The sequence below is a fragment of the Cetorhinus maximus genome, chromosome 30 (assembly GCF_964194155.1).
Source record: "Cetorhinus maximus chromosome 30, sCetMax3.hap1.1, whole genome shotgun sequence".
Taxonomy (NCBI): Eukaryota; Metazoa; Chordata; class Chondrichthyes; order Lamniformes; family Cetorhinidae; genus Cetorhinus; species Cetorhinus maximus.
Window position 1 is genome coordinate 18,692,664 of NC_135908.1, and position 19,056 is coordinate 18,711,719.

The 19,056-nt window shown below is 41.4% G+C and overlaps 1 protein-coding gene and 1 long non-coding RNA gene across 3 annotated transcripts in view; one reads left to right on the forward strand and one right to left on the reverse strand.

The window, feature by feature from the left end:
- slc12a1 (solute carrier family 12 member 1) overlaps positions 1 to 19,056 on the reverse strand; it is a 109,453-nt gene that overhangs the window by 20,993 nt on the left and 69,404 nt on the right. Inside the window, exons 15-18 of the mRNA XM_078532545.1 lie at positions 13,988 to 14,128; positions 9,119 to 9,225; positions 5,513 to 5,595; positions 1,594 to 1,743 (exon numbers count right to left, since the gene is read on the reverse strand). Of these exons, the coding sequence (XP_078388671.1) occupies positions 1,594 to 1,743; positions 5,513 to 5,595; positions 9,119 to 9,225; positions 13,988 to 14,128 (481 nt within the window). The remainder of the gene's footprint in view (positions 1 to 1,593; positions 1,744 to 5,512; positions 5,596 to 9,118; positions 9,226 to 13,987; positions 14,129 to 19,056) is intronic.
- LOC144670113 (uncharacterized) overlaps positions 2,357 to 19,056 on the forward strand; it is a 31,156-nt gene continuing 14,456 nt past the window's right edge. The window contains exons 1-2 of one of the 2 annotated variants that reach the window (XR_013573823.1): positions 2,357 to 2,486; positions 2,583 to 2,723. This is a non-coding gene — a long non-coding RNA (uncharacterized LOC144670113). Of the gene's footprint in view, positions 2,487 to 2,576; positions 2,724 to 19,056 lie in introns of those variants that run through there. The other variant, XR_013573822.1, reaches the window with a different exon arrangement.

Sequence of the window (19,056 nt, forward strand, 5' to 3'; positions counted from 1 at the left end):
CAATGGTAACTCCGAGGATGTTGATAGTGGGGGATTCAGCAATGGTAATGCCATTGAATGTCATGGGGCGATGGTCATTGCCTGACACTTGGTGTGGCACAAATGATACTTGCCACTTGTCAGCCCAAGCCTGGATGTTGTCCAGGTTTTTGCTGCATTTGGACATGGACTGCTTCAGTATCTGAGGAATTGCGAATAGTACTGAATTGTGCAGTGAACATCCCCACTTCTGACCTTATGATGGAAGGAAGGTCATTGATGAAGCATCTTAAGATGGTTGGGCCTAAGACACTACCCTGAGGAACCCCTGCAGTGTTGTCCTGGAGCTGAGCTGGCTGAGGTGAGTTTCTACTAGGTATGACTCCAACCAGTGGAGTTTCCCCGATTTCCATTGACTCCAGTTTTGCTAAGGCTCCTTGATGCCACACTCGGTCAAATGCTGCCTTGATGTCAAGGGCAGTCATTCTCACCTCACCTCGAGAGTTCAGCTCTTTTGTCCATGCTTGAACCAAGGCTGTAATGAGGTCAGGAGCTGAGTGGCCCTGGCGGAACCCAAACCGAACGTCAGTGAGCAGGATATTGCTAAGCAAGTGCCACTTGATAGCACTGCTGATGACCCCTTCCATCACTTTACTGACTGATAGGACAATAATTGGCCAGGTTGAATTTATCCTGCTTTTTGTGTACAGGACGTACCTAGGCAATTTTCCACATTGCTGGGTAAATGCCAGTGTTTTAGCTGTACAGGAACAGCTTGGCTAGGGACGTGGCAAGTTCTGGGGCACATGTCTTTAGTATTATTGCTGGGATATTGTCAGGACCCATAACCTTTGCAGTGTCCAGTGCCTTCAGCCTTTTCTTGATATTATGTGGAGTGAATCAAATTGGCTGAAGATTGGCATTTGAGACACTGTGGACCTCTGGAGGAGGTCTAACTTTTAAAGTGATTTAGTTGAAGTGGCTTTTTAAATATGATTGTGAAAAGTCAGACAAATAAAATTTATAAATATGACTTGACATGATTCATTTCAAATTTATCTGACCTAATCTTTTGTTCCAATGGCTCAATGTGATTTTGTTATGATAGGTACTGCAGCAGCTTAGTTTTGACAGATTCTGTGGCGTGGCTGCTATTCAGTGCACCACAATCAGTCCTTTACACCCAAATAAGAGTCATTGCAGAGCTACACTGGGACCAAATGTGGAATCTTCGAGTTGAAATTCTGCCTCCACATCCCTGTAAGCAAGTGGACACTTTTAGTTCAAAGTCAGTGGCAAGAATTGCATCTGCACACTCTAGTTGAATTATATCCCACCCTTTAACCTTATCTAGCAACTATGCTTGGTTTTAATTCAAAATGTGCACTAGCACAAAAGGTTAACTAGTTTATCACTAGATTTTAAAAACAGACTTCTGAAATTTACATCTCATCGTAACTCCAGGACTCAAATGATGTTTTCAGCCATTTCCCTGGGGATTCCAATGGTCTCCTGCTGAAGTTATGGTGGGAGATTGGGTGACCCCCTGTGAAATTGATGGCCTAGTTGTTAACATGTATTTGTTACTTTTAGGTGTAGGAAAATATGTTTTACCTTTCTGTGTATTCACATCTAGTGTATTAGTACTATATTTGACAGCTTTGTTCAGGAATTTCAGTGAACGGATTCCTTGTTTTCCATCCTCTTGTTCGTCTCTCTTAGCAGCTTCCAATGCTAATTTTTCTTGCTCCTTCCTCTGCAATTCTATGAAATAAACGAAAATGACTAATTTGCACCATTTGCACTCTCAACCAATGAGCAAACATTTAAGTTTAGAAGCTTTTTAGCCAAAGCACCAAAACTTCCAGGACATTTAAACCTTTGCATTCATTTTTGTCTACTGACACACATTCAAGCAACAAGAAATGAAAGTAAAGTTTAACAAGGCTTCTGGAAATTTAATTCTTCTCCAGCACAGAAAGGTTTTTATATGGCAGACAGAAGTTATTACTAGAGGTTTTATTAATGATCCAGTAAACTAATTCGGTCACGTAAGCGGCTTTGTCTTTGCCAGGAGCTGCACAAGAGCAGTTTTGAGCAACTTCAGTGCTTTGACCTCCCCCACCCCTTCCACATGGGATGGCAGCTAGCCTCCATACAGACATTTCTCAATAATGACCTGCAGCTTTGTCACTTGGAGATTCCCAAGTCCAACTCCACATCCCACATTCACCATAATGGACAATCAATACAGTGGAGCTTACCAGTTTATACGCTGCACATTTTTTTTGTAATCTATATGTTGAGTAAAATATTTGCCAACATACTTATAGCTCACAAGGTTGTATTTATGACTCGCAGGGAAGTCTGGAATAGTGAAGAATTGGCAATGTTAGAAGCCATGTAAGAACCCTGTTGGAGCCAGTGTCTGGTTGCATTTGCTATCTAACAATTTCTTTGGCTGTCAAGCTTATTTTGTATTGGGGCATAGAGAGTCTGTACTACAAGTAAGAAAAACTAAATTACATAAGTTTTGTTAACCCCCCAACCCCCCATCATTCCATTCTTGTGATGAATTAATTGCCTGTTCTGATTATTTACAGGAACTCACTATGCCAAACTTTAGTGATCTAAACAAGGGAACGTACCTCACTTCAAGCATTTGGGAGACCAGAGGCTAGCCCAATGAAATTGGGCCCAAGTCTTCCACTGAAAGCTTCACCCAAGACCCAGGCTTTCAGCAGGTAAGGGATCAAAGGGAGATGAGGCATCTACTTGACTTCCTCCCTCAATTTACATGTGGGGCCAATACCGCTACTATCTGGGGCCCAATACCACTTTACACTGAGTAATCCTTGGGAGCTGTGGCGTGGAGAGCAAGAGAGCACGACTGGGCCCCAAACCCTGTTGGCCATGCAATAGGTGGAAAGCAGCAGCTAGCGCTGGTCCTAACTTGGCCTGGGATAGAAAAGCAAAAGAAAAATTAGGCAATAGGCCTTGCTGCCTGATTTTTCCCAGTACCTTGCCCAATTTGGAGTGGAATGGTGCAAAATAGAGGCCTATTGTTTCCCTTTTCGACTGTGTTGGTGCTAGATTCATCTCAAGAGATGTCTATCCTACTTCCCTGTATTCATTAATAATTTTTCTTCCAAATATTTAACAAAGTCACTATAAATATCTGATTGACTCAAATTTATTATTTTCTAAAGCGATTCATACTCAAACACACCTCTGTATGAAAGAAATCCTCTAATCTGCCCCTTTATGCTTCTAATGTTTCATTCAAAGTTTATGCACTCATGTCATTACTTCATCAACTAATTATGCTCTCAAACTAAAAATGTTTAGTACATCTATTGGATTCCCCTAACCTTCTTTGGCTCAATGAATACAGCTCTGGTTTGAAGGTCTATTACAGTGCTTATCTAAGTCAAGCTACACTATCTTGTTCAACACATTATAATGAATGTGCCCAAAACTGCACGCAATAGAGTGCTGTACAGTCATGAAAGCTAGAATCTTAGTTTTTTTTAAAAAAAAACTTCCTCTGTATTTTAGCTTTTGAAATATTGGCAGGGACAGATTTCTTTTCTCCACTCAAACACAAGTGATGTCTACTGCACCTAAAATGTGTCCCAATCAAACAGGCCCAAATTCATTCATATTTTCAAGTTATTAACATGTAGTGGGAGTCGATTAGATTTTAGGGGAGAAACTCCACATGTTGCACACTTCAAAGGTCCACAACACATCAAATGATGGGGTTAGTGGTCATTATGGTTGGACAAATTTGATTTTGGTTGTTTTCCATTTTAGACATCTGTATTTGGCAGAGGTTTTGCTGTGTACCTTGGCAGGCTGAACACAGAAGAATGTATTACCTTTTCAGTTACTGGCATTTCCAAGAGTTTATTTCCTGCTATATCTGGCAGCTCTGTTGGAAGAAGCAGGGGCCCACACTTTGAGGAAAGCCCTATTGAGGTTTTGCTGCAGGAAGTGAAGCAGGGAACAGAAGTCTTACTCCCCTTCCAAAGCTGTAAGGTTTTGAAAAGCATCGAGTGGAGATATTAGCAGGAGACAGTAGACATGGTAAATGCCAGCACCAATGGCTGGATTTTATATGGACAATGCTGGTCTTGCCCACCTGTTGGAGAACCAGTCAAAGCCTCACTTTTCTCCAGGAGACCCAACTCTATTACATTCCAATCAGGCATTTACCTTGCCAGCGCAGAGCCTCTTGCCTGATTAAGCCCCGAACAGGGTGCAAATCCCACCCAAGAGCTACTGGCCAATCAGAAGCTGGTAGTTCTCCAGTACCAGCAGCACCACCGACAAAGTAGCTGTAGCCGGTTTTACAATGGGCCCCTCACCAGGAGTCGACAATGGATTCCTGAAGAGGAGTGAGTGTGTGTAGAATTGGGGGTGCTGGGGGGTGGGGGAAAGGAAGAAGTGGTTCGGAAGGGCGGTTCCCCCACCTTCCTGAAGCCATGTTCCCCGAAAGGACACAGTGCCCATGAATAAAGGGCTCTGCCCCACATCCTCTCTCCCTACCTCCTAGTAGGCCACTGGCAAACCCAACTGGGTTGGGCAGCCTCCCCAGATAAAGCGTCTCTCGTCCCAACTGCTCGTTGAATGCTAACAGCTTCAACTGGCCTCTGGGCGGGAAGGCTGCCGCAAGCCTTCCCACCCCAGACTTGATTGGAAGGCAGTGGGACCTGACCCTCCTCCCAATTACATACCTCCCACCCCAGCACTCAAACTTGCCCGGGGGCATTAAATCCCATCCAATGTGTGGACTGAACAGTTTTTTTTAAAAATTCAACAACTTTTCAGAAAGCAAGGTAAGCAGATGCCTCATTTCCTCTTATTTATGTGACCAGATGATACTAGTATATTTACCAGCACAGTCTCTTTCTGCAAGGAGATGCCTAGGCCTGTTAGTTGTTTATTAATTACATGCAGGTGGTGGGAATTCTCCCCAGTTAATTCCTATAAATAGGAACAGAATGAAACTGTGGGATAGGAGGTGCATGTTTGTAATGTTGATCTCTAAACAAATGCTCATCAGTCTGTAAAGATTGGCTCCAGTTCTAATCCTCATTTGGCTGTTTTATAACAGGCATAACTAATGATAACCTCTCATTTTGCAATATAGTATTTGAATAAGGAAGAGCGGGTCAGATTTTGACTGATACTGTAAACCGTCAGCCCATCTTGCACCTCTCCCAATTAAAGTCACGCTATTGCACAAAGTATTTATTTACTCATTTCTATTTCTATATCTATATCTATTTCTATAATCATTGTTAGAATCTCTTGGAAGATGGAAACTTTATTTAATATCTGGTCCTACAGCTTGGTGGTCAGTTCTGGGGAAGGTTTACAGCTGAAACATTAACCTATCTATTCCCTCCACAGATGCTGTTCAACCCACTGAATTTTTCCAAGCAGTTTCCATATATATTTCAGATTTCCAGCATTTGTAGTTTATTACTTTGTTTTGACAGTTTGTATATCTGCTGCATTATCCTACCTTGAATCTGAAGTATGCAGGAGATATCAAGCCCTTGGCTAATCCGGAGAATCATCAAACCATATTCAAAATCAAAGGCATCACTGCAATCAAAAGAAATACCATTCTTCAAAACAGCAAAATCACATTTACTGTGCTGTCATAACTTTCTTTTTTCTGAAACTAAGTTGTAGGCTAGAATTTATAAACACATCATACTCCATGCTTATAGCTTTACATGCTAGGTATTCAGATCAACCATTTCTGACTTGTGTCTGATTTTCTAATATGGACTCCAGATGCCCAAAGCTCCATGCTGAGAATTTTTTTTTATAACATTTCAAATACAGTACTTAAATTTCTCATTTAACTCAACACAACTGTCACACCATTGACTAAAGATGATTTGGACCCTGTCAATAAAAAAAGTTTTATTCTTCTTCAGGTAGCATCTTCGATTATTTGACAGTCACCAACTATTGCTTGTGCTATGATTTTACTACAGGGCAGAGTGAAGAGGCAGGCCCCCAAGTCTACCTCCTCCAGAATGGGGCTCAAACCCCACTCTGTTGGCATAATCCTAGACTACACATTAACCGTCCAGCCAGCCAAGCTAACCAGCCCCGCATACTTTTATTATTTACTCTGAAAATTTATATCAAGATGAATCTTTTTCTGAAATCTAGGTTTACCATTTTATAGAATTTGCTGTCCTATTACTGCATATCACAGCTGTGATGTACTAAATCAAATTAATTCTCTAGCTAGATGTAGTACAATTGAAAAATATAATAGACTGGATTCATTATGGAAAGTGAATTTTTAAAAATTGTCAATCTCTTATTAAGATAGCGAGAGATGAAGATTGCCTTGGACCAGTCGGAAATCACACGCTAAAAATACCTACTTGTTGGTGATATGTAGCAAATAAAAACAGAAGCATAAACTTCAACTAGTGGGAGTGTTTATCCCTAATGAATAAATGTAAAAAAAACTGGGTCCACTGGGTGATGTGCAGAATCTGCACAACTTGCTTCATTTAGATAAAGATTCGATTGTATCTTTGTTTTAATGATCAAACTGATTTGATGATTTTAGTAACAGGAAAAATGTAATTGTTCCATGCATGTTAGATGAAACATGTAGTGATTTGTATCCCATATCAGATATTCACCCCCTTGGGACTTAATTTTCTCATATCAGTGCCCTGTAACACCTGAATCTAGTGCATAATTCAGGAAAAATGGGACACAAGAGCTGTAACACTATGGGCTGGGCATTGCAGTCCCAATTCAGAACCACACAGTCAGGCAGGAGAAAAAATGGTGGGCAGAGCCAGATCCAGAAGTCCTGGCCCTATTTCCAGCGATATTCAGCAATGCAATATAAAAAAAAGGGGACAGCTTTTGAACCCCACTAACTGCTGTTTAAAAGTTGTTGACACCATTCTGGAAGTGGGCATTTCAGAACCTCTGCAATTTTCAGCAAGGCGGCCACATTTTGGAAGCTTTTTTAAAATCACACCTATGCTTGCGGACATGAACCATAGATTGGAGGTTGGAAGAATTTAAAGGGTGAGTAAAATGGTGTTGCCCCCTTTAGAGCTCATAATAAAATGCTGTAGCCTGAGTTAAATTTATGTTTACTAAAGCAAGTAAAGACAGTGCTGTAATTGGAAAAGGTAAGCGACCAAATGTGGTTGCCAAGCTGTTACTTCTGACAACTGGTGAGCTGTCAAGTAAAAGAACAGCATTGTAAAAGTGGAAAAGTTTTTAATATGCATTAGAATAGATCATCCACTGGATCAAATGCTATTCAGCATTGTACAACATTGAAAGCATGGATCAAATGTTATTCTGCATTGTACAACACAAAGCATTGCCCAGAGATCAATAGCTAGTTAGTTAAATGTTTTCCATAGCTTTCATTCATTCTTTTAAAAGTTCTGTTTGGCTATCTCCAAAGTCCCTAATGGATTCTGCTCTGCAGAGTTTGTTTACACAGCTGTTGAGGGGAAAATCAGTTTTGATGGCTTGGCTATCTTCCAAACCACTAATAGAATTGGCACTGCAGGGTTTGTTTAAACAGCCGTGCTGGAGTTTTTCCAAATATATGGCTCGACAGTTTTGTATATAAAGTGGATACTGGGCGAGAGACGGCCGATGATCTGCACTTCTGGGCTGCCTGGCGAGCCCTTTAACTTGGCCGGCATTGGCCTGTTTCTGTCTCCACCTCTAACGCTAGGCCTGACTCCGGGCTATCCTTGCCTCTACCAGATCAAACTCCTGCCAGCAGGCACTGCTGGGGTAGAGGCACGATTACAACGTCAGGAAAATTTCCAACTCCCATTCCGGTCTCCAAGATGAAAATCCTGCCCTATGTTTCTAGACACACCAGATCAATCTTTCTAGGCAGCTTCTGGGGCTGTTAAATCAACAGACTTGGTTAAATGGTATGCTAATGATGCATCAGAAGTGCTAAGATCATTTCTTCAGTTCATGTCATGATTGGCATCAAGCCTAAGCAGCACTCAGACAAGGAGGGAATTAAAGCTTAGCTGGCAGTGCCTGGAGTTTAAATGAGTAGTCATTAGCTGTTTTAGTTTCCTTCAATGAGCAAGATGGGAGAATGAATTTCCAACTTTGCTGAAATAACCCTTCACTGTGAAAGTGATTAAAAGAACTGCTCTGGTGAAGGGGGAGTGGGGGTGGAAAGTGTGTGTGTGTGTGTGTGTGTGTGTGTGTGAGTGAGAGAGAGAGAGAGAGTGTGTGTGTGTGTGTGTGTGTAAGTATTCTGTCAGGCTCCACAACACTTCCACAAATGGAGTTCCCTTAGGAAGAGGAGAATAAGCGAGAAACGCAAGATGGTGAAAAAAATGAGGCAATATTGTAACAGGAAAGCTTCTACCCACAAGTATTCAGCCAACTGAATATAGGCTCAAATTTATGAAGAAAAATCAGAGCTCTATAACTTGCTGCAGAAGGACCTGCACTACCAAAGGCAGTGAGGGTGACAGCCAATTTGGAACTTCTTGATCTAGATTATTTCAAGAAAACAGTAGAGACATTGGTAGTATTAATCAATCTGCAGTGTGTAGTTACCTAAAAGCAGGTGACTAATGTTAGCTTGTGCAAACAATACAATTTCATCCTTTCCCCTAAAAGATGAAAGAGCAACATGTAACAGCTGAAGTTCTTTTCCAGAAGACCAGTCTAGCTAAAGTCTAAGATGTCAGTGGTGCCAACATATATAGCTCTACATGTTCCATGGTGAACCACCCTAAAATGAAATGTGAAATGACTGCTGTCAGAGAGAAAGGCATTTACATTCATGGTTCTAAACTGATGGTCAAACACAAGCTGAAATTTGACTGGATTCCATTCCATTGCATTTTCAAGACAGTACACCTCACCCATTTTGTTCTAACCAACAATTTGAGGGCTGATTGGAGGGTTATCCACTGTAACCATAACTGAATTCAACAGATCGCAAGATACTTTGCTTTTAGAGGATATTTTCTTGGATCAGGTAAAAATGTGGAGACATTGCAGCATTTGATGATATTGCTCAATAAAGTCATTACCTCAAAGAATCATATTTTAATCAAATATAGCAAGAACTACCTACTGCAAAATGCCAACGTAATTTTCAACATCTTGAGAACTAGTAGTACGCCAATCTCTTTTGTATCCAATCACGAGTGTATTTGGTTTCATTCGACCCAATCCAGAAGCCTAGTGAGATACAAATAGAATTGTGTCCAGTCAAACATTTATGGTAAATGTTGTGAAAGCTTCACTGGTTTCACCAAGAAAGTATAATTTTCTTCAGTTTGTCCAAAAGGAGATTTATTTTTATTACATTTGACATGAAAACCAACATCTTTGTATTAAGTTAGATAAAGTTAACATTTTGGTAATAAATGCCAATCTCATACTGTGAGAAGAGTTTAAATATTTCTTTGTATTGGTACGTGTGTTTTCTCTTGTTACTCAAGTATATTTTATCATAACTAATCATTTAGGATGAAGTTCTTCTTAGTGCAGTGCAAAATTGGTGTTCACTTATTCACCCTTTTAATGTACCATTAAGAACATACATATTCTGTCAGTCTCTGTGCTTTCTGGAAGCGTTTGTGTACGTTACCTTTAGCACACCTTTAGTACGACTTAGCAACAAAATCAAATGCATCTACTTAACTAAACAATCACTTAACTAGAATACATTGTGCACTATAAGCAAACAAATTGTGGGGTACAAAATTCCTGGGGAAACAAGGCAACAGTACAGAGTGCAAACTCTGGATGATAGATGAAGATTCAGATTGTTGTGTAAAAATATGTTTTTTAAATAATGCATGGAGAGAACTGACCAATAACCATACAATCATGAAGACATGGAGAAGAAGGATCATGTATCTAAGGGAGCTAAAGGTTTATGTAGTTAATGAACTTAAAGTTTCATGAAGGTCTGACCTCCATGAAAGCAAGGAGGACCCATTTTCAAACTATAGAAATCACGTGGTTCCATTTAACAAAAGCTGATAACTGTTAATGGGATCAGTGTTTTGTGAGTAAAACAAACAATTACTCACAGGTCTTCAGCCACCATCCAATTTTATTAGAAAAGGGTTATTCAAACTCTCCTTTCTACCAAAAATGTGCTGCACAGCTGATTCTACAAATCCATCTCCAATAGGGGAGAACCAATCTTGTACAGCTCATGGCCAGAGGCAGGTTGGAACATTACCTCTGAAAATCACTGCTGGGTGAATCCTTAAAAGTCTCTTGTTTTAGTTCTTTGGCTCAATTAACTAATCACTGTGAGAAATGGAGTCCTTTGATTATCAGAAGTACAAGCGGATTCTTTTTTAAACTCATTCATGGGGATGTGGGCATCACTGGCTAGGCCAGCATTCATTGTCCATCCCTAATTGACCTTGAAGTGGTGGTGGTGAGCCGCCTTCTTGAACCGTCTCAGTTCATGTGATGTAGGTACACCCAGAGTGCTGTTAGGGAGGTTGTTGCAGGATTTTGACCCAGTGACAGTGAAGAACAGCAATTTATTTCCAAGTCAGGATGGTATGTGGCTTGGAGGGTAACTTCCAGGTGGTGGTGGTGTTTCCATGTGTCTGCTGCCCATGTTCTTCTAGATGGTAGCAGTCGTGGGTTTGGAAGGTGGTGTCTAAAGGAGACTTGATGAGTTTCTGCAGTGCGTTGTGTAGATGGTACACACTGCTATCATGTGCGTCGATGGTGGAAGTGAATGTTTGTGGATGGGGTGCCAATCAAGAAGGCTGCTTTGCCTTGGGTGCTGTCGAGCTTGTGTTTTTGGAGCTGCACTCATCCAGGCAAGTGGGGAGTATTCCGTCACACTCTTGACTTATGCCTTGAGATGGTGGATTGGCTTTGGGGAGTCAGGAGGTGAGTTCCTTACTGCAGGATTCCTAGGGCTGAATTTTGCCCTTGATGGGCGGGTGGGCCCCACCAACTTGGCGGCCGGCGGGCAGCCGATCGCTGCTGCCGAAACGGGCCCCGTTGCCATTTTAAGTGGGCGGGCCAATTAAGGCCCACACAGCATCACGCTCCAACGTCACGTCCGCCGTGCTGCCTCAGGGAGATCACTGAAAGGTTTTCAAACTTTAAAAATAGAAAAATAAAAAATCATTAACACGTCCCCCTCATGTGACAATGTCACACAAGATGGGATGTATTAATAAATTGCACAAAAACTTTTTAAAAACCGACATGAAACCTCATTCCGCCGGTGGATGAGATTTCATGTTTTTTCATAAGCCCGCCGGGGCTCCTGGCCTGCCCGCCAGCCTTAAGGTTGGACGGGCAGGGCCTTTAATTGTTTTAATTATCCTGTCAATGGCCTCAATTGGCCATTGGCAGGTGGACAGCTGATCGCGCTATGCCCCCACCTTCCTGAAGATTTAAATGGGGCGGGATGACGTCGGGGATTCCCCCCAACATCATCTCGCGTTGGCGAGCAGGCCCCACCCCCTTCTCACCGACAAAAATTCAGCCCCTAGCCTCTGACCTGCTCTTGTAGCCACAGTATTTATATGGCTGGTCCAGTTCAGTTTCTGGTCAATGGTAACCCCCAGGTTGTTGATAATGGGGGATTCAGCGCTGATAATGCCACTGAATGTCAAGGGGCGATGGTTAGATTCTCTCTTGTTGAAAATAGTCATTGGCTGGCACTTGTGTGGGCGAATGTTATTTGGCACTTGTCAGCCCAAGCCTGGATATTGTCCAGGTCTTGCTGCATTTGGACATGGAACGCTTCAGTATCCGAGGAGTCACGAATGGTGCTGAACATTGTGCAATCATCAGCAAACATCCCCACTTCTGACCTTATGATGAAAAGTCATTGATGAAGCAACTGAAGGTGGTTAAGGCCTAGGACACTATCCCGAGGAACTCCTGCACTGATGTCCTGGAACTGAGATGACTGACCAACAACCGCAACCATCTTCTCTCGTGCTAGGTATGACTCCAACCAGCGGAAAGCACTCCCCCTGCACTGATTCTCACTGACTCCTGTTTTGCTAGTATGTTATCCCTTATTGCTGCTGACAACTCAAAATAAAAAAAATTAAAAATCAGATGGGGAAATAAGTTCTTTGAAGTGATCTTCAATATTCAACAGATTTTTAAAAAACAAAATTTCTTGCTCCATACAATAAATGATTGAACGCACTTCATAAATCCACTGAAATTACAAGGTGAACTTGAAACCAACTAGAATTCTTGGTAGGCTCAATGCTCACTATGTCCAACTAATGCAGAACAATAATCAAAGCCAAGAGAAGGTTAAATTATATTGCAAACAAACATGAAGTAGTAGGATCTAGAGTGCAGCATTTGCTTCCTTTTCTTTCCTTCGATGTTGCCCCTCTGCCTCTTCTTTTTATTCATTCAAAGGATGTGAGCTTTGCTGGCTGCCCAGCATTTATTGCCCATCCGTGGTTGCCCTCGAGAAGGTGAACCGTCTTCTTGAATCGCTGTAGTCGATATGGTGTAGGTACACCCACAGTGCTGTTAGGGAAGGAGTTCCAGGATTTTGACCCAGCGACAGCGAAGGAACGGTAATATATTTCCAAGTCATTATTAAGACATGACTCAAAGTGTGACATAACTTGATGGGAGTTGAAGCCATCTTAAATGAATGGTAGCAAGTTCCTCCCAGTCATTAATGTCAATATTGCCACACTTCAAGTCTTTGAGACCTTTTCTTAGTCCTCCCCTGGAACGCTGGCTATTTGAGAGTAGAGGAAACAAGACCTGGGGAGGGGGAGACACTTTTCAGGCATCTGGACAAAATGTCCAGTCTGTTAAAGTTGATTTTGCAGGAATTTTGCCCAAATGCTTGTGGTGCTGGCTTCAAGAACAACACTAGCATTTATTCAACTGTCCTCCCTTTGAATCTGGAGGATCCAATGGAGGTATTGCTGATGAAATTTCTCTAGCGCTTTTATGCATCATTGATACGCATTCCATGTCTCACTGCAACATAGAAAAAAGTGTGGTGATGACAGCTACTCTGTACACCAAGATTTTTGTTGACTTGCCAAGGTCTTTGTTGCCAAATACTTAGTGTAATAGTTTGCAGAAGTACGCACGTTTATTAATGAGGAGGAAAAAGTAATTCCAGAATATTGATTGATTAGGACAGAGAGATAGAAGTTCTAGTTTCACACTGGTGATAAATTGCTTTGCTATGCAATGTTGCTTTCACTTCAGTTTTCTTAGCATCAAATTTCTCTCAATGGTCTGGCAGCAGCTTCTGTAAGCATACTATGTCTCTTCTGTTAACAATCTGCATTTCCTCACTTTCTACTCTTAACCCCCTTGACCAGAGAACTAACAATTATTCTAAGCACGGTACCGCTATTCAAAAAACAATCCCAATAAAACATGTTAATGATGAAACTGACAACAATAACTCAGCAGTGACAACGTGGAACTCACTACCACATGCAGTGGTTGAACTGAACACCACAGATACATTTAAGAAGCTAGTTAAGTACAAAGGATAAAGGAATAGAATAGGATAGGTTGATAGGGAGCTGAGATGGCAGGAGGCTGAATAGACCCATTGGGCAGAATGACTTATTTCTGTGCTGTAAATTCGATGTAGTTCCTAATTCCAAATTAAAGTGCTGAGAACTACTTAGAGTTCCATTCCATTAATACCAACAACCTGTCACAGTTGACTAACCAATTAAGTCAGTTTTCCTGATAAGAAATATCAACCCCCTTTAAAACAATGTAATACAGTCACTCATTTGGAAGAATACTGTTAGTAAAGAGCTTAAATTCTACAATCTGTAACGCATTTATGTAAATATTGGTACCTACTAATTGATGCAAATCTATTTTAACACTATAAATACTTTACCAAATCAAATGTAATTAGACTGGCAGTACATTGAGTGGTTAACTTTGATACCTTAAGGATTTGATAATATAGATTTAGAGCAACAACCTGAAGTAAGCACTTTACTCCATCACGCAGGTTGTCTCCAGCCACTGCTGCATAGAAGGCTTTTTTTTTGTTCTTCGCAAGCCACTGCTGGTATTTATCCACGCTCAGGTTAATGTCACTTACTGTTTGCTTTCGTGAACCCTAACAAAAAAAAAACATTAACACAATGATCATATGGACAAGTTGAACTGGACTACATTGCACATTGCTAAACTTCACTTCTACTTCAACAAGGGATATTCTACAACTTTCCCACAAACACTGATAACATGTAAACTCTTCTCAGATGAAGTTCTAACTTACCAGTTAGCTTTGCTTCCTTCTCTTATCACCCCGACCCTCCCCAGTAGCTGGAAATAATCAAATTTGGCCCATCACAGCATCAGAGTTTAAATGAGAGTTTAATGCAATGAGGTCTGCACGTGACTTTCAGAAGTCAGTTTTTTCAATAGCCTTCAGGAGTAAAAGCTTAACTAATTTTTCACCATGCCAATCCAGAAATGTTAGTAAGAGTTGTAGCACCTAATCCCAACTGAAATCAGGTAATTTACCACAGACCAGGGATTGAATCTGTGATACACTGTATGATGCAATTCCTTGGTCTCTTTGCTGTCACTGTAAAGGCTAATAGAGGGTTCAACCGAAGAACCATCTTGCTACAGTAATAAATGCTTCAAGATTTAAATGTGTGACCATCTGGTTGGGAGTGTAATGCTATACCATTGACGCTAACCTGCTATTCCCAAAATATTATTTTATCCATACAAAAAAATTAATTTACTGGAAAATCATCTGTTCTCTTGTCTGGCATTAAATGCAGTAACAGAATTAAAATCATAAGTACGAACTTTAAAATTCTGTTTATAAAATTGTGTTCAAAATACAATGCACACATTTAAATTTTCATATAAAATTAACCTGATAAAATGTCACCCATCACAAGTTCAACTCCCACAAAACAAAAAAGATAATCATTGTCCCATAAGGCAGGAGTGAAAACAGCCCAAACTTCCCACATACAGCAAACTTCATCTGTGCTCTTTCTCAGATTCTGCTAAGTCCAAGACCTCATTCTGGGTCCAAAGCCTAGAATACCTGGCAAATGTATTGAAACTCAGATATCCAAAGAATGAACAGCCCAAGTAGTGGCACGTGAAGACAGGAAATGAGAGGCAAGCGGGGTCACAATAATGGCCCAGATCTTCCAGTCTCTGGATGGTCAGAGCTGGATATACACTGGAAGATGCACCACAGGGTCCCTCGGAAGTGCCAACGCAAGGACTCCGTGGGAATTGCCTGGGATGTTTCAATTTGCAATGGGCAATTTCCCTGCTCCCCAGGACCCTCCGAGTTAGATAGGAGACGTTGGAGGGTTCCAGCTCATCTACTTGGATGGTTACCCAATTAGACAGAAAAAAATCGTCCAACTCCTAAGTAACTATACAACTGACAACCCCCACCTCCCACCCTGACTCTTCCCCATGCACTACCCCTCCCCACCTTGCCACCCTATCCACATCACTTGCCTCACACACTCATTCACTGATATGCTGAAAAGCTATTTAAATGTCCCAAAGCTTTTCAGTGTGTTAGTAAATGAAGACCTACCAAAATATGGTAGCTAATGCTGTATAAAAGGGTGTGGGGCTTGGCCTCCCCCAAAGATCCTGCACTACAAAAGACTCAGAACAGGTACGCTCCACATTTCTGAAGAGATCCAGTTTGGAAGTCCGGGGCAGATATGTGAAGCTCCATCTTTTCTCAAAATAGGAGCAGAGTGACATTCCAATGGAGATTGTCATTTCAGAAGATTTGGTCCATTGTGTGTGGAGCTTGTACTTCTAATACACGTTCATACCTATAACATGTGCTTAAATAATCTCATTCAACCTCCATATGCAGACATCAGGATACCAAATTTGGTAAAGGTGGCAGAGTCTTCAGTCACCTCTAATATTTCCTGAAACTCTTTCTTCAAGTATCTTCATCTTTAAAAACCTCTTCAAACCTTCTTTTAAACCAAACTGTCAGTCAATCCTCATACCCCTCTCTTCCTGGTTAAAAATCCATTTGTTTACACCCATCTTTGAATAGTCTCAGATGTTTTATACCTTAAACACATATGCAAGTTGTTACTGTCCCTTTAAATTTCACATTTTCAGTCTTGTAACTCTCCCCTATCGCTACATCCTTGGTTATTTGTCTGCTGAAGCACGAGAGAATAAAACCTCAACAAAACCTCAGATTCTAGCACCTACTGTGCTTGCACATCAATGCACAATTACAAAGCAAACTTTACTTCTGTATTTACTTCCGTCTCAGAGCGGCTACAGGACATTCTGAAGGGAGAGGGTGAACAGCCAGCGGTCGTGGTACATATTGGTACAAACGACATAGGTAAAAAAAAGGGATGAGGTTCTTAAAGCAGAATATAGGGAGTTAAGAAGTTGAAAAGTAGGACCTCAAAAGGTAGTGATCTCAGGATTACTACCAGTGCCACATGCTAATCAGAGTAGAAATCGCAGGATATATCGTATGAATACGTGGCTGAAGAGATGGTGTGTGGGGGAGGGTTTCAGATTCCTGGGACATTGGGGCCGGTTCTGGGAGAAGTGGGACCAGTACAAATTGGACGGGTTACGCCTGGGCAGGACCGGGACTGATGACCTAGGGGGAAGATTTGCTAGAGTAACCCTCAGTGGAGTAGGTTGGGGAGGGTTTAAACTAAAATGGCAGGGGGATGGGAACCTATGCAAGGAGTCAGAGGAGAGGGAATCAAGGACAAGAACAAAAGACAGAAAGGGGAATAAGAAAAGTGATAGGCAGAGAAATCAAGGGCAAGAATCAAACAGGGCCTCAGCGAAAAATAATGCGAACGGACAAGTAATGCTAAAAAGACAAGCCTTAAGGCTTTGTGCCTTAACACGAGGAGCATTCGCAATAAAGTGGATGAATTAACTGCGCAAATAGATATAAACAGGTATGATATATATAGTCGGGATTATGGAGACATGGCTGCAGGGTGACCAGGGATGGGAGCTGAACATCCAGGGGTATTCAGTATTAAGGAAGGACAGACAAAAAGGAAAAGGCAGTGGAGTTGCATTGCTGGTTAAAGAGGAAATTAACGCAATAGTGAGGAAAGATATTAGTTCCGACAATGTGGAATCTGTATGGGTAGAGCTGAAAAACACTAAGGGGCAAAAAACGTTAGTGGGGGTTGTATATGGGCCCCCAAACTGTAGTGATGTTGGGAATGGCATTAAACAGGAAATTAGAGATGCATACAATAAAGGAACATTTGTAATTATGGGTGACTTAAATCTGCATATAGATTGGGCAAATCAAATCAATACCATAGAGAAGGAATTCCTGGAGTGTATACAGGATGGTTTTCTGGACCAGTACGTTGAGGAACCAACTAGAGAACAGGCCATCCTAGACTGGGTATTTTGTAATGAGAAAGGAATAATTGGCAATCTAGTTGTGCGAGGCCCCTTGGGGATGAGCAACCATAATATGATAGAATTCTTCATCAAGATGGAAAGTGACATAGTTGATTCGGAGACTAGGGTCCTGAATCTTAATAAAGGAAACTACGATGGTATCAGACGCGAGTTGTCTATGATGGATTGGAAAACATTACTTAAAGGGATGACGGCGGATAGGCAATGGCAAACATTCAAAGAGAGCATGGGTGAACTGCAACAATTGTTTATTCCTGTCTCGCGCAAAGGTAAAATAGGAAAGGTGGCCAAACCATGACTTACAAGGGAGGTTAGAGATAGTATTAGATGCAAGGAAGAGGCATACGAATTGACCAGAAAAAACAACAGACCTGAGGATTGGGAGCACTTTAGAATTCAGCAAAGGAGGACCAAGGGATTGATTAAGAAGGGGAAAACAGAGTATGAGAGTAAGCTTGTGGGGAACATAAAAACTGACTGTAAAAGTTTCTATAGGTATGTGAAGAGAAAAAGATTGGAGAAGACAAATGTAGATCCCTTACAGTCATAAACAGGGGAATTTATAATGGGGAACAAAGAAATGGCTGACCAGCTAAATACATACTTTGGTTCTGCCTTCACAAAGGAGGACACAAATAACATACCAGAAATGTTGGGGACCACAGGGTTTAGTGAGAGGGAGGATCTGAAAGAAATCAGTATTAGTAGGGAAATGGTGTTGGAGAAATTGATGGGATTGAAGGCCCATAAATCCCCAAGGCCTGACAATCTACATCCCAGAGTACTTAAGGAAGTGGCCCTAGAAATAGTGGATGCATTGGTGGTCATCTTCCGAGATTCTATAGACTCAGGAACTGTTCCTACAGACTGGAGGGTAGCTAATGTAACCCCGCTATTTAAAAAGGGAGGTAGAGAGAAAACAGGGAATTATAGACCAGTCAGCCTGACGTTGGTAGTGGGGAAAATTCTAGAGTCCATTATAAAAGATTAATAGCTGAGCACTTGGAAAACAGTAGCAGAATTGGACAGTGTCAGCATGGATTTATGAAAGGGAAATCATGTTTGACAAACCTACTGGAATTTTTTGAGAATGTAACCAGTAAAGTTGATGAGGGGGTTTATTTGGACTTTCAGAAGGCTTTTGACAAAGTCCCCCATACGAGATCAGCGTGTAAAATTAAAGCACATGGGATTGGTGGTGTATTGAGATGGATAGAAAATTGTTGGCAGACAGGAAACAAAGTAGGAATAAACGGGTCTTTTTCCGAATGGCAGGCAGTGACTAGTGAGGTATCACAGGGATTGCTGCTGGGACCCCAGCTATTCACAATATACATTAATGATTTAGATGAGGGAGCTAAATATATCTCCAAATTTGCAGATGACACAAAGGTGGGTGGGAGGGTGAGCTGTGAGGAGGATGCAGAGATGCTTCAGTGTGATTTGGACAAGCTGAGTGAGTGGGCAAATGCAGTATAATATGGATAAATGAGAGGTTATCCATTTTGGTAGCAAGAAAACAGGAAGGCAGAATATTATCTGAATGGCTATAAATTGAGAGTGGAAATGTGCAACGAGACCTGGGTGTCCTTGTACACCAGT